The 25,719-nt window shown below is 49.7% G+C and overlaps 9 protein-coding genes across 9 annotated transcripts; 6 read left to right on the top strand and 3 right to left on the bottom strand.

Annotated features, from left to right (window-relative positions):
* Positions 1-762: 762 nt before the first annotated feature.
* On the top strand, positions 763-1,572 carry FMAN_11402 (uncharacterized protein; the record flags this gene model as incomplete). Its single annotated transcript, XM_041834210.1, has 2 exons — positions 763-1,211; positions 1,293-1,572. 2 exons carry the CDS (start codon positions 763-765, stop codon positions 1,570-1,572), a joined length of 729 nt encoding a protein of 242 aa, XP_041684496.1.
* A 112-nt stretch (positions 1,573-1,684) lies between these two features.
* On the bottom strand, positions 1,685-2,316 carry FMAN_11401 (uncharacterized protein; the record flags this gene model as incomplete). Its single annotated transcript, XM_041834209.1, has 2 exons — positions 1,685-2,088; positions 2,148-2,316. 2 exons carry the CDS (start codon positions 2,314-2,316, stop codon positions 1,685-1,687), a joined length of 573 nt encoding a protein of 190 aa, XP_041684495.1.
* A 918-nt stretch (positions 2,317-3,234) lies between these two features.
* Positions 3,235-4,419, top strand: FMAN_11400 (uncharacterized protein; the record flags this gene model as incomplete). The annotated part of the gene is made up of 2 exons (XM_041834207.1): positions 3,235-3,860; positions 3,915-4,419. The coding sequence occupies 2 exons, from the start codon at positions 3,235-3,237 to the stop codon at positions 4,417-4,419; spliced, it is 1,131 nt and encodes a 376-aa protein (XP_041684494.1).
* A 2,872-nt stretch (positions 4,420-7,291) lies between these two features.
* On the top strand, positions 7,292-9,224 carry FMAN_11399 (putative FZR protein (fizzy-related protein); the record flags this gene model as incomplete). Its single annotated transcript, XM_041834206.1, has 3 exons — positions 7,292-7,623; positions 7,673-7,800; positions 7,855-9,224. 3 exons carry the CDS (start codon positions 7,292-7,294, stop codon positions 9,222-9,224), a joined length of 1,830 nt encoding a protein of 609 aa, XP_041684493.1.
* Positions 9,225-10,081: 857 nt separating this feature from the next.
* On the bottom strand, positions 10,082-11,782 carry FMAN_11398 (uncharacterized protein; the record flags this gene model as incomplete). The annotated part of the gene is made up of 1 exon (XM_041834205.1): positions 10,082-11,782. The coding sequence occupies one exon, from the start codon at positions 11,780-11,782 to the stop codon at positions 10,082-10,084; it is 1,701 nt and encodes a 566-aa protein (XP_041684492.1).
* Positions 11,783-14,066: 2,284 nt separating this feature from the next.
* Positions 14,067-18,053, top strand: FMAN_11397 (uncharacterized protein; the record flags this gene model as incomplete). Its single annotated transcript, XM_041834204.1, has 5 exons — positions 14,067-14,115; positions 14,163-14,256; positions 14,306-17,249; positions 17,306-17,983; positions 18,036-18,053. The coding sequence occupies 5 exons, from the start codon at positions 14,067-14,069 to the stop codon at positions 18,051-18,053; spliced, it is 3,783 nt and encodes a 1,260-aa protein (XP_041684491.1).
* A 674-nt stretch (positions 18,054-18,727) lies between these two features.
* Positions 18,728-19,975, top strand: FMAN_11396 (uncharacterized protein; the record flags this gene model as incomplete). Its single annotated transcript, XM_041834203.1, has 3 exons — positions 18,728-18,822; positions 18,889-18,984; positions 19,039-19,975. The coding sequence occupies 3 exons, from the start codon at positions 18,728-18,730 to the stop codon at positions 19,973-19,975; spliced, it is 1,128 nt and encodes a 375-aa protein (XP_041684490.1).
* Positions 19,976-20,263: 288 nt separating this feature from the next.
* On the bottom strand, positions 20,264-21,688 carry FMAN_11395 (uncharacterized protein; the record flags this gene model as incomplete). The annotated part of the gene is made up of 1 exon (XM_041834202.1): positions 20,264-21,688. One exon carries the CDS (start codon positions 21,686-21,688, stop codon positions 20,264-20,266), a length of 1,425 nt encoding a protein of 474 aa, XP_041684489.1.
* A 2,497-nt stretch (positions 21,689-24,185) lies between these two features.
* Positions 24,186-25,085, top strand: FMAN_11394 (uncharacterized protein; the record flags this gene model as incomplete). Its single annotated transcript, XM_041834201.1, has 2 exons — positions 24,186-24,399; positions 24,445-25,085. 2 exons carry the CDS (start codon positions 24,186-24,188, stop codon positions 25,083-25,085), a joined length of 855 nt encoding a protein of 284 aa, XP_041684488.1.
* Positions 25,086-25,719: the final 634 nt, after the last annotated feature.

Raw genomic sequence — 25,719 nt, 5'->3', positions numbered from 1 at the left:
TGCTTGCCTGTGTTTGGTTGGAAATTGATGGGGACAAGGGCGAATTCAATTGCAACGTGCTACCCGTCAGCGAGGCAACTACCTAACCTAGCAGGGGACAGGGCCTGGGCTGTAGGTTGTCTGAAAGCGCTGATTGCTGGCCGGGGGGGCTAAGGTACCTGAGCGAGGGTGAAAAGCAAGTCGAGTTTAAGGTATCGCCTCAGTTGCAAGCCAGTGTCATTGTCTGAAGAGGACACTATCCATTCAAACAAAGGACATAATAACCCACTGTACCCGACGGTTTGGCAACTACCTACCTAGGGTACTAATGTAACTCCCTTATTACAGTGCTACCCCATCTGATGGATACAGTATTGTCCTGCATGTAAATGTACAAGGGAGGTTGTAGTTAAAGTGTCTCGTTGCATTTGGCAGTCTATACCCCCTTTGAAAGACCGAGATTTCATACAAGCTGCACGGCATATTCTATGTTATCATTCATATAGGATGTTAATGGGTAGGTGATCATAAGAATGGAGGAAGTCAAGCAGAACCGTAAGAGGCCAGCTTCAAGTGCCTACCCTGGAGCTTTATGTATATTCCACACCTACAATATATTATTCCCTAAATTAACCACCTGCTGTTCCAAGCGGGGAATATTGATCCAGCCTGCCGTGAAGCCCAAGCTTATATCTATATATACATATCCTTTTGTACCATAGCGTCTGACTCATCCCTCAACTGCTATCTGGCAGACAACTCACGACCTTAAAACCACAGACAATGTCACTCAAAGGAAAAGTTTACGCGCTGACTGGTGGTGCAAGCGGAATCGGCTTCGCAACAGCCAAAGTTCTTGCAAAACGCGGGGCGACTGTGAGCATCGCCGATATTGACCCCGATGCCATGTCAATTGCTACAGCATACTTTGACGAGCAGGGCACCGAGGTGCTAGTTTCTCGTGTCGACGTCTCACAACGGCCCCAAGTTGAAGACTGGCTAGACGCTACTGTTGAAAAATACGGGAGACTCGATGGGGCAGCTAACGTGGCTGGTATCATTGGGAAGCACCACGGTCTTCGTGCCGTAGCGGAACTCGAGGACGAAGAGTGGCATAAGATCATTGCTGTGAACTTGACAGGAACAATGTATTGTCTACGGGCACAGCTTAACAGGGTAGTAGACGGAGGCTCCATCGTCAACGTTGCTTCTATCCATGGCATCAAGGGCAGGTTGCAAACTGCAAATAAATTGGATCTCTAAAGCTGACCAGTATAATTAGGATTTGCCAAGCACGGCGCCTATGACGCCAGCAAACATGGAATAGTTGGGTTGACAAGAGCGGCAGCAAAGGAGAATGGCCACCGAGAAGTGCGAGTCAACGCTGTTGCTCCTGGAGCCATATATACCCCGTTGATGAAGAAGGCATGGGATATGCACAACCGACCAGAAGACGCCGCTTTCGACGAGCCAACTGCCTTCCAGCGCCAAGGTACGTCAGAGGAGTGTGCCAATGTGATAGCTTTCCTCCTCGGCCCTGAGAGTACCTTTGTGAGTGGAAGCGTCTATGAAGTGGATGGAGCCTGGATATGAATGTTTAGTATCCATCATGCCATGATAGGGGCGGTAAGCCTATGCACTAGATTTTGAGTTGAGTTTCAAGCGCGATGGAGTTATGGAAAGGACCATTGCATATTGATACCGTTTACCAAACATCCTCGGGATCAACCATATGAGTTTCTCCATCATCTCGAATGTGCCGACGATCCTTGTCTCGCTTCATGGGCTTGCGCATGTCGAATGCGTCCTCGCTCGCCCTGGAAGGGTCCGTTGCGTGGTCACCGTAGTAGTCCTTCACCACGCGGAAGACGCTGTAACCCAGATTCTTGTAAAGGGCAATGGCTCTGTGGTTGCTGCTTCGAACGAACAAGTCCACGAACCAGGCGTTCTCAGCATCAGCTGCAACTTCCAGCTGATCAGTCAAGATCTTTGCAATGCCAGATCTTCTAGCTTCCGGGGCAACAGTGAGCGCCGTTATATGAGCGTGCCATGGTAGGTAATGCTCGGAGAATTTGTAGGCATCCGGAGAAGACTCGACCTTGCCCATGACTGCCAGTCAATATGTTAGCATCAACAAGCTGGTTCTGAATGTAAATGGTGAATCTCACTATATCCAACAATGTTTCCATCCATATCCTCACAAACTTGAAAGAGAGATGGCCATTTTGCATGGTATTGGAGGTAGAAGTTTAGCTCGTAAGTTTCCGTGAAAGGGTCGAGATTACACTTGGAAAACTTGTTCACATCATCAGGTCGAAACCGCCGAAACGTCGCCATATTCAGAGCTGCTTTCGCGTCTTCTGATCAAGAAATATAGGAGCCACACTTCATGTAAAGGAATAGCTGTACGAAGCTGGAGTTTGTCTGTCTTCAGCAAAACAAGTAAAACCGACACAGTTTGGGGGCGGGCGTGTCTGATGAGAGCGAGAGATGTATATGAGAAATCCGAACTCCAGAGTGCACCGCGAGAGCTTCTGATAAGTCAAGTTTGCTTCTTTTTGGTGTAGCGTGGCTGTGCGATTTATTTGGAGACAACGTAAGCCACAAACGGCTTGATGTTCTTTCCCCTAGACAATTCTGCATAACATTATCTCGTCCACTGGGCTGGCACTAACACCAATACCCTTTGCCCGCATTAGCGCCAGTCCTTGCACGGTCCACCTTCTGTTTCGCTACCAACATCAAGCCCGCCACGACTATCAAGAAATATCAAACGCTGTGATAGTTGAGTTGAGTCGAAATACCCTGGGATGTATTGGTAAGATTGTGTACCAACGAAAGGAGACATGGAATATCGCATAAAGAAATGAACCTTAAGCATATGAGACGCCCTGAGAGCTCGGTTCGTTCATTGTCCTGTCCTTTTGTTGGCGGCCAATTTGGTGTGATCAATAATTTAGTACCTAATAAGGGTCCCTGGTCACCTAAGCCGATATCATTTCAAGCGTTGCCGACCCTCCCTCGACATCCCCCATTTTGAAAGGAGATCCAGCAACCACTAACTCTGCGATACAATATTTTACTGCGAGAGAGAATCGATAAAAATACCCGAGGCTTCCTGATTCACACCGCGACTCGTGAAATAAGGCGGTGTCCAATCCGCTGCACTTGGCGGTGGAACGGCGGTAGTAACAGGCTTGTGAGTCTAGCGAGGTTGTGGGAGGACTCCTGCGTCTCCAGTTCGACATATCAAAAATGCCATCATCGCCGCATACTCCCAGACACTCTCGGAACTCGTCCGCCTTCGAAAGCTTCGCCGGCTCGCCCCAAGCCCGAAGGCTCTCCAAGTCATCGGTGCAAGAACTGTCCACGCCGTTCCGGAACAGCTTCAACCACCAGGATGCATCCGACTTGGGTGGAAACGGCATGGGCAACCTAGCTGATGAGCTTGCCGATGCCTTTTCTGACTCAGGAGACGAAGGAGAATACACAGATGGTGATGCCAACAGTGATATGTTTGAAGCTGAAGGGGGAGGGCAGGGCAACGATCAGATGGACGAGATCGAATATACCGAGGACACCAATAGTCCAAAAAAGCAAGGATGTGATAGAGCAAAGGCCATGAACCTCACACTTCTCTCGCCTCGACGCAAACACCAGCGTCAAACTAGTAATTACGACGGGAGTGAATATGGTTCGGAATCCGACCTGGATTCCCCAGGTATGCCGCCTGGCTTGGTGTCCAAAATGGATGCTGTAGAGTCGCTGGCTCGGAGAGGAACAGAGAACTACGGTGGCCCAGCAGACGATGTTTTTAGGAGAGTGACCAACGCCTTGCGGGATCTCGGCTCCCAGTCAAGTGTTGAAGCTAGCGCCTCAAGGTCTGTAGATGCGATCGCGCTTTTAATACAACTTGAGGCTAACATAGATCATAGGTTGATAACGGCACACTCAGCGTTGACCACGCACCTGAATCACCAATCTCGCCAGATCCATAACCTCTCATTCTCCTTGCTGTCTCCTCTCGTTGCACCGCCGGACCCAGAGACTATTGATGACTTGATACCGCTGCTCTTAAACCTCTCTGACGCCATGCCGCGACCTTCAACATCGGCCTTCAACTCCTTAACAAGCCTCCACACCCTTACAACTGAGCTTGTCCAAAACCTTAATTACCTCTCTGACACACTACACATGTCTCGCCAAACAACGACAATGGCGACAAGAAGACTGAAGAGCGCAAAGGAGATTGTGGCTGAGATGAGGAGGGAAGAGGAGCTTAGAGAGGAGGGCGAGCGATGGTTGACAAGGGGCAATTGGGGAGAACGTCTGGAGAAGCGAGAATGCGCAGGAGTGTGTGGAGATGTGATTGGCGGATTCGAGGAGGTCTGCAATGGATGGCGAGAGAGACTGCTCGCACAAGCAGAGGCCCAGGCATGAACAATGGAATGAGTCGAATGCTCGTGTGCTAGTGGTGCGGGACATACTCACTCACACGCCGACCTTTTCCAACATTCGGGCCTCGGGGCCTTTATTTTGTTGCGCATACATATACATCCCTGACTGGCTGACATCATTCATTTTCCTGTTCTTTACCCCCTTGAAAACGCCCTTCCATATTTTCTTTGTTCATTTTCACAATTTTCAGGGTGGCTTGACCGTGCTTTGAAGGAACAAGGCGCATCAAGGTATGCAGGGAGTTCTCTGTTGGGAGACTGCCCTCGACATGATAGAACAAATTTTAGAGGCATCGTCAAAGAACGAACAATAGAATGAGGTGATGACTAAAGGTTCCCATGACCGCAAACTGCAGGACATCTGACCTTGGAGTGTTGCAGAGGTCAACTTTCAGTTGGGTGAACAATAACGCCCAAGATATCGTACAGCGTGAACGATTGTTGATATTTACCATAGCTTTTCTAGGGGAGGAAAGAAAACTCGGGACCTCGATCCTAAGAGATGGCAAAAATTAGGGAACTTTCAGTATAAGTCTAAGATATCTCTTGCTGAATTTATTTTGACTCCCTATGTCAAGGCCTGATGATTTCTTGCTCCCTAAGGCTTGTTTTCCCCAGAATCGGCATCAGCTTGTGGAGTGGAGGTGAGAAGCCATCCGCGCGGCCACCCACAGGCCAGTATTCATGTCCTTCCTGCGACCCATCATCTGGCCAAAACATTCCATTGGAATTCAGGTGGGGGGAAGAAGAAGAAGAAAAGGGGACAAGAGGGGAAAAGAGCGACGCGGTTTAGACGCGTTGAGTGGCGTGTCATCGCGGATTAACGCGAACCGTGTTAACAGTATTCCTCATTCGTAACAGCACTGTAGACAGAGCCAAGCGCCTATTGGACGCTGACATGCTGGTTGTTTGAGAGGCCACAGACAAAGGACACAAACAAGCAATGCAATCGATAACAGTTCAAAGCCAACCAATTGACTTAGGCCTCGAAGGCTGGGGCAGAGAGATCGCGCTATTCACGCGCGTGTTACGTTCAGCTGCGTACCAGTCACAGTGGAATTAGCTACATTTGCTCAAGATCACTGATATCTAGATGCGTATCCGTAGGCACTTGGGATATGTTGACATATATCTGTAGATGCTATAGGTGGGCAAAGCATTTCGCTTTCATGATCGTCAAACGATGAGGTCTGGACTAACTAGCTGCGGAACGTCCCGCTTGTTTGTTATACCTTAGCTTGTAGTCTGCTCCGAGACCGGCTCCGAAAATATTGATTGTCCAGATACAAACAAAATAAAAACAATTGACCGTATCACATCCGGGCAGCAGGCCTTACAAGGATGCGTATGTGTAATTGCAAGGAATCAGCCTCAACCAGGTAGCCTCAACTTTTATCATTCTCGCACTTCTTGTGTCTCGCGCCCTTCTTGTTGCATTGCCCATGTACATGTTGTTTCTGTATGCGTCTAATCAACAAGTCATGCACAAGGCGAATGTATGCGTTTCTTATTAATGACGCTCAATATATCTAAATCCTTGTGTTTGTTATGATTAGTTTGAGAGGCTAGTAGTATCAATTTCAATTATTACTGCGGCGGCTGTGAAATAATCACATGTACCTTGTCAAAGCTCCATTTCTTGTTGAGATCGAAATCGAATACACAGCATGCTATTGTTTGGTGATGCCCTCTTCTAGAATCGATACCTCTTTTCCTCACAGCCGTTGAGAAATGACGCAGCAGCTAACACCAAAGGCAGATAGATGCCGTGCCATGTGCTCGCCGGCACCAACCGAATACCCGGATTGCCTATGTTGGTAAGTAAGGTACTGGGTATCATGAATCGAGAGGGACCCTCCTGATAAGAGATGGGAGGGGGAACAGGAACAATATAGTTTCAACGGTCTCAAGAAGAAGAGGAGGGAAGAACAATTGAGCATCTATGAGTTCTATTGAGGAAAAAAAAAAAAAAAAAAAAAAAAAAGCACCTGCCCATGACGAACAATGCTTGTTCATTCAATCGCGTGTCATTATGCTCAAGTCTATTGCGTTCAATAACAGAATCACGGTTCTTCTGCTATTATTTTGGTTGTTGTTATTGACCCGCGCGTTTCCTGGTCGTCCGCGGTCCCTCCTTGTCAAGCCCGTCCGGGGGGCGCAGGGGGGTTTGGTTCCGATGCTTGAGCTATTTGATTGGCCACGCGGTTTTTAGCGCGCCATAAGAGCCCCAGTTCGACCTCCCTCCAGCAGCAACAAGCAACAGCCATCCCTCACGAGAGCTGCGACCCTCTTCCCGCCACCCCTAGCGCATTTCTGCCCAGCACCACCTCAGCGCTGGACATTACCGCACCTCACCCGCCCGCTTCAACCTCCGTCCTCCACTACTGCTGGCTCTGGCCGACTTGGATCTCCCACCTCACGCCTCATATCGTCAACTATCGCGTCGTGCATCATCACAGGCTTTCCCTTTTCACTTTCTTCCAGTCGCCGGCTATCGGTTCTCTTCAGCATAATATTACTTTTATCGATTAAGTACGAGCTCGCTTTACTAACGTCATTGAGTATCGTGATCAACGTTTCCAGTTCCTGTCTGGGTTTCTGCGAGAATATCGGGACGATGCAATAAACGTCTTACAACGAACAAAGATTGATAGTAGCTGGACGGTGCTTGGGACTGCGCCCTCACCGTCTCGCCTCGACTCTCTTTTTATACTCATCGCTTGACCAATATCAACCAAACGACGCTCCTAGTACTACGACTGCCTCACAATCTTCGTCTCTATACGCGCCCTCACCACCTGCTACAACAGCCCTTCAGTACCTTGATTGCAAACTGTATTGCCAATATTGCAATTATGGCGGCGCTCCCAGAAGCCGCGGGCATAGCTGCCTTAAATCATCAACCGGCAAAGCGAGCTATCGACGAATCCAAGAGCCATACCGCCACTCCTCGCTCATCTACACCTCCCCGCTCAGATCGCGCCCGTTTAGAACCCCGACATAGCCACGATAACGCACCAAACCGTGCTCTCCGCAGCAATGCAAGGAAAAGCGAAGGTGCCCGCGCGAGTCCCTTCGACATCGATGCCGTCGATAGTGCGCTGCTCCGAGAGTTTCAGCGTCCGCAACGTGAGAGCACCCCAGGTGCCAGCCCTCATCGTAAGCGGCAGCGAATAAATGGCGATCGGTTTGTTGACCCCTTGCTTTGACCGCCGCATATGCTCATTATCCTGCAGATTCATTCCGACCCGCTCTGGCCAGGACCTGCAAGCAAGCTTTAGTCTATTGCACGAGGATGGATCTCCTGCTACACCATCAAAACAAAAGAAACGTACACCGCATGGCGAGCTCCATTTTCAGAAAAGTATGTTGATTCCTAAGCGCCATATTTAATTCAAATACTGACATGCAATGCCAGCGGAGGAAGCAAACAGGACCTTTTCCCACCTGCTACGAGCTGAGCTCTTCGAGAGCTCTGTACCACAAGCAGCTACCCCAACCCTCACCCCAACTCAAACCCTTCCTACAAGCTCTCATATTCCCACGAATGATGGTACGCGGGCTCACACTCCTCCCGCAAATGCGACAGCTCCATCACTGCCGTCATCATTAACACCTTCTACTCCCCACAAAAATCTCTTCTCGTACATGTCGCCTCGACATCACAATCAGGTTGCGGGGCATCCGACTCCCTCAAAGACACCGCAAAGCCGGCATGGCCCTAACCTAGATACTCGGAGTGAGATTTACAGTTTGTCGCCAGTGCGGTTTGGAAGTCAACAAATGCTACTGAGTCCCAGACGTCAACCCAGGGCTGTCAGTAAGGTTCCTTACAAGGTTCTCGATGCTCCCGAACTAGCCGATGACTTTTACCTTAACTTGGTCGACTGGGGAAGTGCCAACATTCTCGGAGTTGGCCTGGGCTCAAGCGTGTACATGTGGAATGCGCAGACTAGCAAAGTCAACAAGCTTTGCACACTCGATGATGACACTGTCACAAGCGTTTCGTGGATACAAAAAGGCACGCACCTTGCTATAGGAACGGGCAAAGGCCTTGTACAAATCTGGGACGCGGAAAAGGCTCGCAGGCTACGAACAATGACCGGACACACAGCAAGAGTAGGTTCTCTCGCTTGGAACACGCACATTCTCACATCTGGATCACGCGATCGATTGATCTATCATCGGGATGTACGGGCCCCGGATCAGTGGCTGAGGAAACTGGTCGGCCATAAACAGGAGGTCTGTGGACTGAAATGGAATTGCGAAGACGGTCAACTGGCGAGTGGTGGCAATGACAACAAGCTCATGGTCTGGGATAAGCTCTCGGAGACACCGCTTTGGAAGTTCTCAGATCACACTGCAGCCGTCAAAGCAATATCGTGGTCGCCTCATCAGCGTGGCCTTCTGGCTTCTGGAGGTGGCACTGCAGACCGTCGCATAATATTTCACGACACCGTCAAGGGCTCAGTCATCAACGAGATCGATACAGGCAGCCAGGTTTGCAATATTGCTTGGTCGAAAAACTCGAATGAAATCGTATCCACGCATGGATACAGCCAAAATCAGATTGTTGTCTGGAAGTATCCTTCCATGACCCAGGTGGCCAGCCTCACAGGCCACACCTATCGTGTGCTTTACTTGGCTATGAGCCCAGACGGCCGAACAATCGTAACTGGCGCTGGAGATGAGACCTTGAGATTCTGGTCCACCTTCGGCCGCAGACCTGGAACCCGAGAAGACGGAGATAATGGAGGTCGGCTTGCCGACTTGGCCGTTATTCGCTGAGTCTTACCGCTGACGACGATCAGTGGTTACCTTGCATCATTTTTACGAGTTGCTCAGAAGCGTTTCGAGATGTTCGCTCTAGACTACGACCATATACCATATGTAATGCGCATTTTTACTATAGGCACAGTGCAAAGAGTTCCTAGAACTCTTTGAAAGTCGCATATTGTGCGCTACAACTCATACCCCCAAGGCTATTGCATTGTGCATTTATTGGCGTTGTATCAGGACTCACTGGTTGCTTCAGTGGGCTAGGGAAGGCGGTGTTGGCAGGATTGCTTTACTGGTTTTTGGGACTTAGGGGTTTGTGACTGATCATGACACCCCATTTGGATGAAAGGATGGGTTTAACGATGGAAAGGGTTCTCTCTTTACCTTTCAGGCAGGTAAAGCGGGCAAGCGGGCGAGCTTCAGCGATTGTTTCCTGTTCTTTTGGCCATTCGGCCCGCACAGCAGAGCGGATTGCCCTATGGTAAGGTAGATAGATGCCTGATGAATATGAATCTGACGGGGGCAGACCTCATTTAAGTTCAGCGAACGGACTTTCCCTAATCGCGGTGATCAAATGTTACTTACGTTATGCTAGGTAGTCTGCATATATGATCGTTCACGTCGACAATGATACGCAACAAAGCAGAGCTGTCAAAGTAACACAGTAGTTGAGGGTATCCACATGTAGTGTTTTATCTTTCAGTGAGAATCAATTGACAGGCAAAGGTTCAGTGAACGCTAATAACATCGCATTGCTTAAATATCACAAACCATCAACAGGAAAAGGTACGCAAGGATCTCATGACATACCCCATGCCACTACAAAGGCGTGCGCAAGTGTATGCTTCTTAATTCATCGACCAAGTTCAACGCGGTCGTCTACCACGTGTTGTGTCACCTGAATTCCCAGCAACTCCAGTAGCAGAAGAGCTTCGTGTTTCATCTAGAAGAGGGATTTTGTCCACACTAACAGGCCGGTTCACATCATCTTTAGACAGAGATGTTCCCTCCATCAAGTCTTTCTCTCGATTAACCTCATTCATGGACGGAATATGGCCAGTGGATGCTGAGGGAGCCGCTCCCTGTTGAGTTTGGCGAGGGACAGAGGATGCATCGGGTCGGGGATGTAGCTGAGGCGATAGTGGCATGTATTCGGGAGAATTTTGCCATTGAGCGACCTCGGCCTTCATAGCCTCTAATTCTTTCTGGAAGCGCACCCCAAATACATCGATATAATATGTGGCGCCATTATAGATACTCCAAGTAAAGACCACCATAAGGAAGCCTGCAGAAGCCCAGCGGCTCAGGAACCATAAGGGGCAAGGGAGCATAGTCAGAAGAGCATATGAATACTGAATCATCATGAAGGTTGCTTCTTGCATGTGCTCTGGTTGTCGGAGTACAAACTTTCCCAGCCAGGTTTTGGCATATGATTTCTTGAGCCAAGTGAACGAGGTTGGCCGACCAGCCGCAATCTTGTCTCTTCGGCGCACGGTGATGAAGATGTAGTACAAGACCTGCCAGAAGATATAGGGCAGGGAACTCCAAGCAAGCATCGAGACTACATTGGCATATGCGGTTGGGGAGCCTGGAGGGGAATTCTTGATGGTCCAAATTGCAGGGAACCGTACTTTCTGCTCATCAGGCGAGAACAGGTGAACGATGCAATGCAAAGTCGCACATGGCATGATGTGGATGAACAGCGACGTAACTTTGTCGAAACTGTGGAAGACCAGTGAATTGCGCCACATGATGATGGCGACTGCGTTGTTACCAAAAGCCAGGCAGTATGAGGCGGTAAAGAGACGCTTCGACCCGGGAAATATCCATATCGAGAGAGCCAGTAGCAGGTTGGTGAAGTAGCAGAGGTCTGCGAGGAAGTAGTGGTAGCCACGTCGATGATATGTGAAGAATCGAATCGGCATGAAATACAAGAGTTGTACGGTGTACCACAAATGAAAGTATTCTGGGTATGCGCCAATGAGGTATCCGCTGACGAAGATGTTCATAACACCGAAGATAAAGGACACCTTTTCTCTGGCACTGATAACTTTTGTATCATTCCATCGTTTCCCGAGCTTATCAACACGGCGTTGCATCTGTTTGCGGTATCGATCGAGCTGTTCATCAGCCTCAGGGACCCGGCGTCTCCACTCCTCAACCATGCGATCCCGAGCAGATTGTGTCTTGGTCTTGATTGCCTCCCTGGAACGCCTGACCTTGTCCGTCTGCGCTGAGATGCCCTTCTGTAGCTTCTCGAGCTGTTGGGGAAGAGCAAAGTTGTCGAGAAGGTCAAGCACAGATAGGCGATCTAAAGGTGGAAGGCCATCCCAGTCTTCGTGGTTGGAACTGCTACCAGAAAAGGACGGATTTCTCGAGTGCATCGAGCCTCTGGGAGTCGTAGCACCCATCATTGGAGTGTCAAGAATGGTGGAGTCGGCAGGCGGATTGTTCGGGGACGAAGGAGCTTCATGATCAGGCGTGAGGATGATCTCGCCATCGGTTGAGATATTGTCGGATTTGAGGCCTTGGGCGATAACCGAGGCTGCCTTTGTATCGTCATCCATGATTTGTGCGTTTCTTGTCCAAGTACACGTGCTGAGAGCGATGTATAAGTGGGTGCCTCAGTCTAGGGAAGAAATATATGTTAGCTGGGCAATACAATAGAAGAGTAGAGGCAGTGCTTGCCAAAGAGGGAATACTCGCGACAAAGAGGAAGCGTGGCCAAAGCAGCAACAGTAGAGGGTAGCCAGTGCAAGGGACCGCGACACAGATACTTTTATAGGATCCTGAGACAAGCTCTGTTCTGCGGACAGGGAGCTAGCAGGTCATAATAGTGTGTCACTTGGAGCTGGAGACCAAGGGGTCAGCTGATTCGAGAAACAGATAATAAAAGAGACCTATTCAGGTTGAAGATGGCAAGGCAAAGCAAGGCAAGACGAGACGAGACAAGATGAGATGAGATGAGATGTGACAGACAAGGTTGAGCTAAATCGTGGTAGTGATAAGATGAAGTGGAAGAACGGTTGATTAAGTCGAGGTGAAACCGACAAGAGAGAACACCAGCGGTAACGAAACATGCACGTGGGATGGATACCTAGGTAGGTAAGGTAGTTAGAACGCGAATGACATGAAGCAGGAAAAGCCCACCAACGCCAACAGCTCAACCAAGGTAGGTAGGGTATTCATTCGGTAGTCAGTCACTCAAAGCTGGCCTAGAGTAGGAGAGCAAGAAAACTTAAGTCTTTAGAAGAGACTGCTAAAATAAACTCAGCAAAGAGTCCCCTAAGCTTAGGCTAGACTTACCTAAATACTTTTGTCGCTTAGGCTACGGTCCTGAGATTTGTTACCGCCCTACTAGCTTAGGTAGGCTGGATGGACCCCGGCATCGATGATGAAATGTAACTAAGATGACCGGGCTGAAAGCTTGCTTGTTGGGGAAGTGGAGACAATAGCACATGCACTTACGCTAAGAACAAGAGTGCATGTCCAAAGCATTGAGGTACCGAATTAGGAGGTAAATAGAAGTTATAAAGAACCGATAACCATACGTCAGAAATAGGTAGCTAAAGGTACTCCTCTAAAGTGTATGGAAGGTTGATAAGTGATGTTCAGCTTAGAATAGGGTGAAATGTATCTCTATTCCCTGAACTACGCGGGAGGGTTAGTACGGAGTACAGACACGCCGCCCAAGTCGACGATCCGCCCAGATATTGAAATAGCATCCATCAAACAAGCATTTTACTGCCAGGAAAGATCTTCCTCCGACTGCCGCGCGACTTGATAAGTTATTGCATCATATCCGTACATCCTCTTCACTTACAAAAGGTATCGATGCACTATAATAAAGAGACTTTGCTGTTTGGTACTCAGTTGCCCTGTATCCTGTAGACTAATGGCCTTCCAAGACCTGGCTGATCGACTCTGCACGCATATGGCAGTGCTCTTTGGTTTTTGCAGAGTCTCCAGTCCTAAGGTTTAATCATGTGGATTTATTTCTACCTTTGTTTCGACGTTGCGTGGTGATTCCTCGGAACCTAATTGGCTATGAATGAATCCTAGACCACGTATCACATTGCACTATCCTGGTCTTAGCCTGCCTGCCTATCTGTCCTGCATCCATCACCTGGGACGTGTCGCTTGTGTCCGACAGAAGCATTTGATCTGGTGAACACTTTGGACCAGTACCTTACCCTTACCTACCTAGGTACCTACCTTAGTAGGCAGGTTAGTAGGTAGACGGTGCTTGAAGGTTTCATCCTGAAGCACTGAGGTACTCCGTAGAGCAAAGTTGAATGCCTGAGGCAACAAGGAGCCGCTTCCTCTACCTACCTTATCGTAATGTTAGGTAGGGTCTCATTTGATTGGTTCGAATTAAGGTCCCGCATCTGCAATTGCTAAGGTACATACTACGGAGTAAGGTACTGGCCTACGGAGTATCCGTAGACTCAAGTACAATACCGGAAACCTACCTACTCAAGCCGAGTCGCGCGACGCGTTACCCTTCATTTCAACTTTCCTGGAACGCGCAGGAATTTGATTATCCGCCGCTTATTCTCGTAACTAGTGGATAATGCATGCTATTAGTTGCACTTTGTCATATCTCGCAACGTAACTCGGCCTCTGTTGCGCATAATATTTACGCGCTCCCGACTCCGATTTTAGTGGTTTGCGTTTGCGCAATTCGAGTCCTGGCCACCACTTGGACGCGCCCTCGCTCAACACCACGAGTTGAGCTCAAGACCAGGCGTGACCCCTCTAATCTAACTCAGCATCATATTCTCCCGTCAGGACTACACGCCTTCCACTATCGTTTCCTAGACACCCAGCCGTGCTACCCACGACCTCATCATGGGCAAACTTATTCGTCTGGAGTTGTTCAGTGTGTTTTCCCTCACGAGTAATCTCAGACGAGACGAACGCCGTCTAAGCTAACCTGCGTTACAGACTTCAAATCGTACAAAGGGCATCATGTCCTTCTCTTCGGAGACTCATACTTCACCTCTATCATTGGACCCAATGGATCCGGCAAGTCGAACTCGTATGCCGCTTCTCCTGCTCTCCAGTGAGCCTTTCTAACATAGCTCTAGCATGGACGCCATATCTTTCGTCCTGGGCATCAAATCCTCACATCTACGCTCCGCCCACCTCAAAGACCTCGTTTACCGCGGACGAGTCCTAAAAACAGCCAAGATCAATGATGATGGTTCTGCACAGACCAATGGCGACGCAAACGGTGACGCTGATGGTAACGATAAAGCCTCCCGCGGCGACCCCAAAACGGCATGGGTTATGGCTGTGTACGAAGACGATGCTGGCGAGGAGCAGAAATGGAAGCGCTCCATCACGAACCAAGGAGCCAGCGAATACCGAATCAACGATCGCGTTGTCACAGCCCAGCAATACAACGAGTCTCTTGAGAGCGAGAACATTCTTATCAAGGCGCGAAACTTTCTCGTATTCCAAGGAGATGTTGAGGCCATTGCTTCGCAATCCCCTCAGGACCTCACGCGCCTGATCGAACAAATCTCGGGAAGTCTTGAGTACAAGACAGAATATGAGAAGACACAGCTCGAGGCTGAACAGGCTGCCGAGAACCAGAACTTCCAGCTTCATAGACGACGTGGCATCAACTCGGAAATTAAGCAATACAGGGAACAGAAAAAGGAAGCAGACAACTTCCAGAACAAGACTGATGAGCGCGATGCGGCAATAGTTGCACATAGTTTGTGGAAGCTATATCATTTCCAGAAAGCCATGGAGGATTCGTTCGCCGCCATACAGGATCATCAGGAAAACCTCAAAGAATTGCGCCGCAACGTGGAATCTTTCGAGAAGAGGCTTGAGGCAGCTAGGAAGGAACAGGCTTCCGCTAACAGGCAAGTCGCCCGTCTAGACAAGGAGATCAAGACCAAAGAAAGAGATATCGAGGATAAAGAGAACAGTCTTGTTCCCATCGAGGAAAAGATCAATGAATCTACGCAGGCAGTCGAAACACTCCAGGCGGCGATCGCCAAGGCCACCAGGGAACGTGATGAGCAAGCCGAAGTTGTTCGCCAGGTCCAGAAGGATATTGAAAGCGTAGAGAAGGCCCGTCAAGTTTTCGAGAACGACTATAAAGAACAAATGAAAAAACAAGGCCGCGAGATCAGCGATGAGGATCGCCGAGAGTACAACAGACTACGCACTCAGCTCATGTCTAGGACCGGTTCCAACCAGGCCAAGCTTGAGAACCTTGACCGGCAGCGCAAAGCAGATGAAGTCACCGTCAATAATCTGAAAGGCAAAGTCGATAGCATTGCGGCAAACATCGAAAAGATTGAGGCAGAACTATCAAGCATCGAGGAACGCAGATCTGCAGCGCAGGCGACCTCTAAAGACCTCTCGCAAGAGATTGACGCTAAAAAGAAGGACTTCAATAAACTCCAATCAGAACGCGTCAGGACCAATCAGAAGCGAACTGAGCTTGAGGAGAAGCTTGAGGATGTCGCTAGAAAGCTCAGAGAAGCTGATGATGGCCGGCGCCAGAATGATAGGGAAGCTAGGATGAAAGAGATGGTGACTTCCTTGAAGCGCATGTTTCCCGGTGTCCGTGGTCGAGTCGGTGACCTATGCAAACCCAAGCAGAAAAAGTTTGATGAAGCTGTCATTGTGGCACTTGGAAGAGACTTCGATGCTGTCGTTGTCGACTCCGAGAAAATTGGTGTGGAATGTGTTCAATACCTTAAGGAACAAAGATTTCAGCCCATGACATTCATCCCTCTGGACAACATCAAGGTCAACGCAGTCAACACAGCCGTCAAGGGTTTTTCTGGCGCTCGGCTGACGATTGATACCATCGACTTTGATTCTTCTGTTGAGCGTGCCATGTCGTATGCATGTGGAAGCTCTGTTGTGTGTGACACTCTTGATATTGCGAAGCACATTTGTTACGAAAAAAGGATACCTGTCAAAGCTGTGACACTGGAAGGCTACATCATCCATAAAGCAGGCCTGATGACAGGTGGTCGTGGACCCGAGTCGAAGAGTAAGAGACGTTTCGAGGAGGCAGATGTTCAGAATCTTCAGCGAATGGCCACCAAGCTTAAGGATGAGATTGACCGACTACCCAATGCTGACCGTCGGGGCTCACAAGAAGAAACTCTTCAGATTGACCTGTCCGGGCTCGAAAGACGGTTGGCAGCCGTTAAAGATGAACTGGCAGCCTTCAACAAGAACCATGCTAGCAAGAAGCGCGAGCTGGACAACCAGAGGAGGCAGCTTCGAGAGCTCGAGCCCAAATACCAAGATCAGGCATCCCAGCTTGAAAGCACCACTGCCACGTGCGAAGAATTTCGGAATGCCATCGCACGAGTTGAAGATGACGTGTTTGCAGATTTCTGCAGACGACTCGGTTATAGCGATATTCGCAGCTACCGTGACTCGCAAGGCAAGCTGGAGCAGGAGGTCTCTGAAAAGCGCAATGAATTCGAAGTCCAAAAGCAAAAACTGTCGAGTCGACTCCAGTGGGAGCAGCAACGTTGGGAGACTGCCACTGCGCGAATCGAGCGAAACCAAGCCCATGTCCGAAAGCTCAGAAACGATATCAAGTCCTACGCAAGAGAGAAGGATGCAATTGAGAATGCGATGAGCGAGGAGCAGGAAGAGTTAGAAGCTCTTCGCGAGGCACTAGATGAGAATAAGTCAGAGCTCACCGAAAAGAACCAGAAGGTGTCAGAGGCCAAGCTCGAAGTGCAAAAGCGGTCAAAGGACATCGAAGCTCATCTGAAAGATATCAACTCACTTGAAACCGTAGTTCAGAAGAACAGCGCCAGCAAAGCGGCACTACTTCGACGATGCCGACTAGAGCAGATCCGCATTCCGCTTGCGGAGGGCACATTGGAGAATCTACCCAACGACGACCGTCTGCTTAATCAGGACCCAGATGCCATGGACATAGATGACGAGGACGATGATGAGGAGATGATGGGCATGGCACTTGATGATCACGGCATTACCATTGACTTTAGTGGACTTGATGAAGAACTGAAAGTTGTAAGGACTAATGTTTCTTTTTCCAGCTAGTGAGTGATACCGCTAACACTATGCAGTCGGATGACCCGAGCGTTGAAGAAAATCTATCAGAGAAGATCACGAATCTGACATCGGAGCTCGAGAAGTTGAACCCCAACATGCGAGCAATGGAAAGGTTAGAAAGCGTCGAGTCCCGGCTGAGAGTCACAGATCAGGAGTATGAAGACTCAAAAACAGCGGCACACGAGGCCAAAGAGGTCTTCAACCGGGTTAAGCAAAAAAGATATGACCTCTTTAACAAGGCCTTCAGCCATATCCAGGAGCAAATATCACACGTGTACAAGGATCTCACCCGGTCAGAAGCATACCCTCTTGGTGGTCAAGCCTATCTGGACATTGAGGAAGACACGGACATGCCCTATCTGTCCGGTATCAAATATCATGCCATGCCGCCTCTGAAGCGTTTCAGAGATATGGAGCACTTGTCTGGAGGCGAAAAGACAATGGCAGCACTGGCACTTTTGTTTGCTATTCACAGCTACCAACCTAGTCCCTTCTTTGTTCTCGACGAAGTAGACGCCGCGTTAGACAACGCCAACGTGGACAAGATCAAGAAGTACATCAAGGACCACCGCGGCCCCGGCATGCAGTTCATCGTGATCAGTCTCAAGGCAGGTCTGTTCCAAGACAGTGACAGTCTGGTGGGTGTTTACCGAGACCAGGAGGTCAATAGTTCAAGAACCCTTACTCTAGATGTGAGTTTCCCTATTCTGCTGGCCTTGACAATTTTTGACTAACATGGAACAGCTGCGGCAATATGTGTAGGTGAGGCTAGGGCAGTTAGAATCTTTGTGATTATTCCTCTCGGGCCTGAGGGGGAAAGTTGGGTGTCTGGCGTATGTCATCGTGGAAGAGGCATGGAATTTCGTCTGGGCCAATGAATTCATCATGTCTTTCAGCACCGCAACACAGAGTTGAGCATGACTAATGCAGGCCTAATGATGCTTAGCGATGAATCTATTCACTTATATTATCTTTAACTTCTCTCCGACTTTTGTGACTTCTGTTGAACAGACATAAGAAGCAGTCAAAGAAAGGCTCTACTTTATGCCAATGCCCTTGGCTTGCCTCGCGTGAGTGCATCGCTTTGTGTTGTCAGATGAACGTGGCTATTGAGGTATCTCAAAGAAGTGCTCATGGCAGAATGATGGTTCCCATTGGCATCTGACTAAACGACACTGCATATCTTAACCCGCATCGTGACCACCTAGCTCCAAGTCTTGATTGCTACTAGGCAGGTATTTCCGCCTGAAACTCTTCCTTTACCTCATGGTACCTTATGAACACCTACCTACCTAGGTAGTACTGCAGGCAGGCAGGCAGGCAGGCAGCTGTGACTCTTCTCTTGGTTGCGGGTTCTGATTACGTCATCACACCTTTAATTCATCCTCCTGCACTTGATATACGCGATCACATTCTCGCATTAGACCAACATCATCATGGATCTCGCAATCACACTTATCAAGTCCGTTGCGCGGGCGTTCTACGAAACCCGCGACATACTTGTGATTGATGCGCTTATTCTGCATGAGGCGTGAGTATGACTATTACACTCCTGTGCTGGAAAAGTGCTTGCTTGCTAACCACGGTGTCTTGCTAGGCTTCGAGACGATGATTTGGCCTACTTGATGTCTACCAACACAAAGGAACTCCACAAGATATGCGGAAAGCTACGTGAGGATCGATTCTTAGTGGTGTATGTGAAGGGAATCTTCGCCGAATAGCCCTTGACTGACCGGACCCGGGGCAGACACACACGATCAGAGCTGCGAGAAGGCAACCCAAGACCGAGCAACAAAACATGGTATTACATCGACTACCGAGCCACAATAGACGCCATCAAATGGCGCGTTTACACTATCGATAAAGAAGTACAGGGTACTACGCAAGTCGCGAGCGAGAAAAAAGAGTACTTTTGCTCATTTTGCAAAGCAGAATGGACGGCGATGGAGGTTCTGGACAACGTTGGCCCGGAAGGATTCTTATGCCATCGCTGCTCTCATGTTCTGACCTTTGAGGCCGACCGGACGTCGACTGGGCACGAGCAGTCAACGCGACTCAATGACCAGTTCAAATTCATCAGTGAACTGCTTCCCAAGATCGATGCCGTCCACATTCCTGAATGCGACTTCGATCGCGCATTTGCTAAAGCACGCCCGGTGAAGCGCGACGAAACACATCAGCGCGCTCAGACAACTGCAGTAGACTCTGGCGCGAACCGACCTATGGCGGTCAAGGGCTTGACCAACACAGGGCCACAATCGATTGCAGTTAACATCTCAACATCGGATGGCCCTACAGAAGCCGAGAAGGCGGCAGAGCAGGCGCGCAAGGAGCAGATAGCGAAGCAAAATGCGCTGCCGTCATGGATGTCTAATAGTACAGTCACTGGGGAGTCCTTCTCAGCAGGCGCTGCTCCTGGCACTGCATCAGTCGTCAAGAAGGAGTCCAGCAAAGATGCCGGCCCAGCAGCACCGACCGTGGCCAATGCTCAAATAGACGACATATTCGAGAAGCTCAAGGCGGAGATAGCACAAGAAAAATCAGAGGAGGAAGAGGACGACGAAGAAGAGGAAGACTTATTCGAAGATGTCCCTGCCGCCAAGAAAGTGAAGCTGGCTGGACCAGATACTCAAGAACAAAAAGAAGACGAAGACAGCGAGGAGATAGAGTTTGAAGACGTCTAGAACCCATGAAATTGTCCAGTAATGGTCAGACTCCTTGTTCGTGTACATAAATAGCCACTCTATCATCTAATATTCTTATTCTAAATCCAGTTCCTGTCTAGCCTAACCAAGCCCGGCCATGCTTTTGAAAAAAAAAGGCCTATGCTATGCCCGAGGTATCAATGCTTGCCCAAGCACATATTTGAACGCCCCATTGTATGCCAGTAAAAAAGAAGTCGCTTTCATGATGTTTACACCTGTCCCTGATGAGATCCAGGTCGTTCATTTCCTGTTTTCCGATGCTGCACATCACCTTGCAGTTTCTACGCCGCGTCGCATCTCCAGTTGAGATGTCTTGCATGTTCGTGGCAACTTGGCCAACGGTAATTCGGTGTCATCGAGAGACGAGCATGAAATCTCAGACATGCTACGCTTCAAGCCTGTCAAGGCTCCAACGATGTTGCCGGCGGGCGGTGACTCGTCACCTTCATCGCCGTTATCCCTAGACGACGGGTCTTGTTCGTCCTTTTTGTCGAGTACGCTATCGCGCTCCCATGCGGACTCCAGCCCGTCCAGATAGACTGGGGACCTCTTCAAGAAGTTCCAAGATAAGGAGTCATGCTCCATTGCCATATATAATGAGTCCATCTTGCCACTAGCATCCAGCACGGCGCAGTGTTGCTTGAGGAACGCGCGGTCGTACGGACCGTGGATAAGCCTAGCCTCCAGGGGTCGTAACATTGGCAGGCCTTGTAGACGCTCAGCATCGCAAAGCTTTGCTTGCAATGGAACCCACGGTCGTCCTTTGAGTAGGGGTTCAAATGCTCGTGATACAGCCTCTGTGACAGACTTGGCATCGTCTCCTTCCACAGCGAGCATACGATGAAGTCCGCGGGACAGACATCTCTTGTATGAGGTTGTATCCTTTTCAAATGGGAAGGGTGTGTCCTTGGAAGGCATCAAGGACACATGCACTGTCCATGACCTTGGACGTTCGGTCGAGGCGGTAGGTTTTATCGGAAAGCTGTGTGTTGAGTTCAACGGCAGCTGGGAGGGGACAGTGGTTGTGGGCGAGAGATGAAAGGTGTTGACGGTGGCGTTGCTTAGATTTGGGTCTTGGGGAGGAGACAATATCGGCTCGGCACTCTCCAACTTTTCGATCCTTTCTTCCAAGCATTCGTCACTATCAAGAAGCTCAAGTTGACGATTGCGCAAATCGTCCACTTCGCTCCCTGTCCTTGCCAGCTGTTCGCCTTGAGATCGAAGGGTTTGTTCCAAGCCTTTAATCTGTTGTTGCAATTGTGTAACAAGCGCCCACGCAGCAGATGCGTTGCGGTATGAGCCTTTGAGTTCAGTATCGGTTTCGTCCTTGTTCTTCTCGACTGTCTCCTCCAGCTCGCTGATGCGACGAACAACATGGGAAAGTCGATCACGGTCTTGTGGGTTCGCGAGTTCTTCCAAGGTTCGTACTCGCTGTTGAATCGCATCGATCTCGGACTTGTTAGTGCTTGGTGTTGGGGTATCGGCATTGGCGACGTGAAAGCAGGATAGATGCCCACAGTTGCAAGTGGCGCCAGGTAAAGATTTGTTGTGGTCGAACCCCATGCAGCCGCACCGCTGGCCCTTGAGCTCAGGTATCATGAGGATATAGCGACATTGACCCTTGGGTAACTGAGACTCGTCGGGCTGCGGCGTCGAGGCCGGTGGGGGAGATCGAGAGGGTGAGGGTGACATTAAGTTGCGTCAAACAAAGGGATCGAAGAGAGGAATCGAGGTTGGGATAGGTCGTCCATGGAAATGTCGGTGGCAGTAGGAGCCTGATATGGACAGAATGGGTACGGATGGGTATGAAAGGGTACGGGGTAGTCTTTTAGATATGAGAGATGGAGCACGGAAGAAGAAGAAAACAACAGCAACCCGTACTGCAGGCGCGGCAGGGCAGGGCAGGGCAAGGCAAAGGCAGGGCAAGGTAGGCGGGCGGCTCTAATCATAAAGCAGGGCGATGTCGAGATTTGAACCCCCAGGGATGGGATGTTGGGGTTGTGTGATTCCGTCTGGCCGCGTTAGGACGGTACCTAAGTCCAGGCGGGTGTACCTGAGGACAGTGGCATAATACACGTGAGAGGCTGTAGACTGTTAACGGTTTCTAGGTATATCCAGCGTCCGCTTTTGAGACGTTATCATCCGCTCTCGTCTCGCCATCAAGACAACCCACGAATCTTAGACCAGCTGCGCCCGCAGGCCGGCTGATGGCATCACAAACTCCCACGTTGAAGACCCGCAGGTGGTCATGGCACCACAAGCCGACGATTATAGACAGTGGGGGTTAGCCGTGTCTAACAGTGACTGCTTGAGGTACATGCCCAGTAACACCGAGAGGATAAAAGCAGAGATTGCCCATGCCCATGCCCACGATCAAGAATCTCCTCCATGTGTTGTACATAGGTAAGTAGAGCCACGGAACGCGGTGAGAACAATCACAACTCCAGTCCAGTGCCAGAAGAAATCTAGGTCCACGCTAGACTACGGGGAGCTCAGGGGATGCAGTAGAGTCCCAGCTAAGAGAAGATAGCGCCGTTATCTTTGTTGGTCTGTTGTCAAGTTGCAATTCTTCGCAGTGTCGTACTGTATGTACGTAGACGCAGGACCCTCAAACCAAATCTTGGTTACCTGGCGCAAGGCGCGCTGTTTTCTTGTCTTGTCTTGGGGGACCCCTGGCCCGGAAACTATGAGAAGATATGTACATATCCCACATCAGAGTCCGATTGATAAACAAAATGTCTCAACTCTGACACGAAAAGCTTGGCTGATCGTGCCGCACCCTTTTCCCAGTTCCCATTGGCCCTTGAGACTTGGTCCCTGAAGCCGTCGACTTGATCAAGGTCGAGACGGAGACTATCAAGAGGCAGAAAGTCAAGTCGAGTCAGGTTGGAGGGCGGCCACGCGATCTGTGACGGGCGGGCGTAAGAAGTCAAAGACTCAAGAGTTGATACATACTGCATGTATGTATCGACCAGGGCCCTTGCGCAATGATTGTGATCGTGGCCGGAATCGCAATGGTGATTGATGGAAGCATCTGCATGGGGTCTCACAGATTAGCAGACCTCCTCTGGCTGGTCCACCCCCACACCCTCTTTGTTGCCAAGCCTGCCACTTTCTTTGGACGGGAGTGACAAAATTTGACTCTTGGGGGGTAGTTCCCGCACCCGTACCCGTCCATTAACTAGTAGGTAGTACCTATGAATGTGAATGGCCCTTATCCGTCCCTCCCTACCTCCTCGCCTACTCGCTACTCAGTCACCTCTCCGGTCTGGCGGGCCCCCGGTCCGTAGCTAACTAAATAATAGCGGGAGGGACCCGATGGCAATGGGCGGGAGGGCAAACCCGTCATCGGATTTGGATAACGTTGTTGGTGTAGGTACATACTCATACTTTAGAAGAGGGAGCCCCCAAAATGCGGCCGAGAAAAGTGATGTGCTCTTGACTCGTTGCATGAGATCGCCTCTTCCTCCATGCCCCCTGGGTCCCAGGTGTTCCAGATAGTTATCGGATGCATGTAACTTAGAGGTCGTGCGTGGTACGGTCGGCATGTAGGCCTTATCGGCGCCCTACTGTTGATGCAAGGTTATCGACAAAGTTGCCCGCACGCATGTGATCCCTCCCCAGGTTCTGATCAGAGGTTGGTTCCTTGCAAATCATACATAGCAATTCGCGTTGTCCTGCTCAGTAGGGGCATGGACCTCCAAATTGAACATCAAGGCCGGTTGGAACCGGTGGACTAAATAAGTGAGATTGTCCAAGGCCCCGTCTTTGCTATGGGCCATGCCAAATTCAAATTCATCTCCATCATCAACCCTGAAACGTACATAGCAATTGAGAACAGCCTGAACTGTACAGAGAGGTAGGTACATAGGTACATACATACATATCATGTACGAAACGGCCATCAGGGTGGGTTATGTGCTGCAGCACAAGCACGGCAGAAGTAAGAAGCCTTGACCCCTGGCAGCCCTGGCTCTACTGTAACTTAGCTCAAGGTGGTTAGCAGTGGGCTCTGGAGGATTTCTTTGCCCACGTGCAGTCTCTTCTCTTGGGACAGGCAACTCCTTGCCACCTGCGAACTACCAATGCACACGGTAACTACTGATGGAGTGATCTCGGGCCTGTATGTTGCAAGCCGTGACTTTGACCAGCGACGTGACGCACCTCGAGTTGCCACTCGTAACCAACTATGGGTAATTTCGGAACTGCTGTCAACTCCCTGTTAGGTACTTACACCAAGTGCCTGTCTCTTCTCAAAGGCTTCCCTAAGGATGAGGATTCGGCGACATTGAGTGAGACTCGCTCAACACTGAGCATCTCACTTCGGTCTGACAGAGCTCGAGTGCGTCGAGAATATGCTTCGCGACTTTCACAAGATGGTTCTCGGTTTGAAAAAGGTGATGGTAAGTCACTTCTATCTGCATTAGTTTCGTATTAAAATGCATGAGTTGTTATTCTGAAGCCTGTCCCAGCTCCTGCACGATCGGCTCTTAGACGCATTGTGAGGAAACTCACAAACACCCTGGCCGACGTAGTCCGCTCATTTCATGATCCTAAAGGACAGCCGATCAATTGCGAGTCTCTTCTAGCTCTATCCACAGGCTCAAGTCTAGACGCCGTTCGCGCGATGAATGACTTGTCAACCAGAGTAGGATCAACTTCAAGTTCCAGTTCACGGGGTAGCATCGTGAGCAGAGGACGACAGAGATCCCGCCGTCATAGCCAGAAAACCGGAGCCAAGTCTAAGAGACGGTCAACAGAAGAGCGGTCTAATAAGCGTGACAAGACCAGAGGCAAGAAGTCAACGACCCATAGCCATACCCATAGCCGGAGACGGACGTCCTCCGATCGGCGTCATTATCAACATGGTTCGACAAGCCGGCACTCGCTGGAAATAAAAGGGCCTCATAACCGAGTCTCCATAGTGACCATTGCTTCGGATTCCACCAAGCTGGGAGAGATCAGGCGGCGCTTTTCGAAGCAGATGCCTTTGGAGGAATATGAGAATATGGCCGCTTATCCATTGTATGCCTACCATGCCCAAGAGGCACCAGTGCGTAAGAAATGGTGGAATCCTTTCAGGCGCTGATGACTGGCGAAAGCTACTTTTGACTTGGATTTCATGTATATGATACCCGATGATGTATATGGATATTGTTGTTTCTTGATTGTCTACTCTTACAATATTGAAGCTGTTACTCCGTCGGCTTGAGATCTTGTTCACATTACGCACACCAATGAAATACACACTAGACTGAGCCACTCTCGAGGGGACTGAAAAGCCCTCCTAGATGAGGTAAGGAACTGAAGAATATGAATTCAGAAATAAAATAATTGCATGATGTTTTCTCATTTTCCTTCCCATATAAAAAACCTACTTACCTAAGGTAGGTAGGTACCTTACTGGCAGTACATAGGTATACGGAGTACCTTAGGTATAAAGGTCCTTAGGTGAGTACGAGTATACTTTCTGCACTGTGCAGGACACTGTCGAGGCTGCAAAGCCACAGAAAGAGCTTAGAATTATTCTACTGTGCCCCGCTGTCCAAAACTGCCCCACCAGCATCAAGACTGGACTGGACGAACACACGACAGACAGGTCATCGCATTCAGCTCGACCACGACCACGACCACGAGCGAAGAGCATCGAAAACGCACAAGATACAACCGATTCGCTCTCTGGGCTCGCCCCATTCCCTCTCCATCTAACCGTGTTGCTATCA

The sequence above is a fragment of the Fusarium mangiferae genome (assembly GCF_900044065.1).
Source record: "Fusarium mangiferae strain MRC7560 genome assembly, contig: FMAN_scaffold008, whole genome shotgun sequence".
Lineage (NCBI taxonomy): Eukaryota > Fungi > Ascomycota > Sordariomycetes > Hypocreales > Nectriaceae > Fusarium > Fusarium mangiferae.
This window is presented reverse-complemented; position numbering and strand designations above follow the sequence as displayed.